The following is a 1,135-nucleotide window of genomic DNA, read 5'->3' on the forward strand; positions in this document are numbered from 1 at the left end:
GTTTGATAATTTGCATTTCAGGTGAGAAGGATGTGGTCGAACTTCTCGTCAATCATGAGGCTAATGTTAATGCAGAAGATAAAGATAAGCGAACGCCACTACATGGAGCTGCCAGCCGGGGTAATATTGCAAACTATCGGCGCGAACTATGAATTCTTTTCAATATTTGATTCTTTGGTCTACAGGTTGGAAGGAGTCGGCCGAATTTCTCCTCAATCATGAGGCTAGTGTTGATGCAGAAGATAAAGATAAACGAACGCCACTACATTACGCTGCCAGAGGGGGTAATATTGCAAACTATCGACTCGAACTATGAATTCATTTAAATGATTGATAATTTGCATTTCAGGTGAGAAGGATGTGGTCGAACTTCTCATAAATCATGGAGCTAGTATCAATGCGAAAGATGAGAATGGATTGACTTCACTTCACGTAGCTGCAGAAAATGGTAACTGACAAACAATCCAATCAACCAATGATTTTTTTAAATGTTCATTTGTTATCAAAATGTTGAGCTTACATTTCCTTATTCATTACAACAAATCGAATTTTGGAACAACAAAATCAATTTCATATTAGAAATGGTCAGAATCAATTTATTCAAATTTCAAAACAATATCCAGGTCGAATGTATATTGCACAACTACTCATCGATCATAAAGCCTATGTTAATGCAAGAAGTAAAAACAGCACGACGCCCCTTCACGTAGCTGCAAAATTTGGTAATAGTACGACCTATTGAGTCAATATATGTCTGCATACCAATGTTTGTCTGATTTGCTTTCCAGGTAAACCGGATATTGCCAGACTTCTCTATAATCACGGAGCTTTTGTTAATTTAGTAACTGATGATAAATGGTCAGCGCTCCATTTCGCTGCAGAAAAGGGTAATAGTCCAAGCAATTGATTCGAACTATGAATTTCATTGAATGTTTGATTGACTTTCCAGGTTATAAGGATATGGTTGATCTTCTCATTAAGTGGAGAGCTTCGATTTTAGCAAAAACTAACGATAATTGGACGCCTCTCCATTTTGCAGCAAAATCTGGTAACAATCATAGCAATTAAGCTCAATCATTAGTTCTTTTCTAAAAAATGTTATCAATCTTTTAGGTCAAATGAATATTGTTGAGCT

The 1,135-nt window shown here is 36.3% G+C and overlaps 1 protein-coding gene across 1 annotated transcript; it reads left to right on the top strand.

Moving 5' to 3' along the window:
- The first annotated feature begins 148 nt into the window (after nucleotides 1-148).
- Nucleotides 149-1,068, top strand: LOC116341814 (putative ankyrin repeat protein RF_0381). Its single transcript, XM_031769110.1, has 5 exons — nucleotides 149-284; nucleotides 350-448; nucleotides 624-722; nucleotides 789-887; nucleotides 950-1,068. Exons 1-5 carry the CDS (start codon nucleotides 149-151, stop codon nucleotides 1,066-1,068), a joined length of 552 nt encoding a protein of 183 aa, XP_031624970.1.
- The last annotated feature ends 67 nt before the right edge of the window (nucleotides 1,069-1,135 follow it).

The sequence above is a fragment of the Contarinia nasturtii genome, unplaced genomic scaffold (genome assembly GCF_009176525.2).
Source record: "Contarinia nasturtii isolate CC-2019 unplaced genomic scaffold, AAFC_CNas_1.1 Cnas_scaffold_780, whole genome shotgun sequence".
Classification (NCBI taxonomy): Eukaryota; Metazoa; Arthropoda; class Insecta; order Diptera; family Cecidomyiidae; genus Contarinia; species Contarinia nasturtii.

Bases quoted from the DNA above. Each gene is read 5' to 3' on its own strand.
- LOC116341814 (XM_031769110.1), top strand. From the start codon at position 149: ATGAATTCTTTTCAATATTTGATTCTTTGGTCTACAGGTTGGAAGGAG. The intron at 285-349 runs GTAATATTGCAA...TTTGCATTTCAG, and splicing joins ACATTACGCTGCCAGAGGGG to GTGAGAAGGATGTGGTCGAA. The intron at 723-788 runs GTAATAGTACGA...TTTGCTTTCCAG, and splicing joins TCACGTAGCTGCAAAATTTG to GTAAACCGGATATTGCCAGA.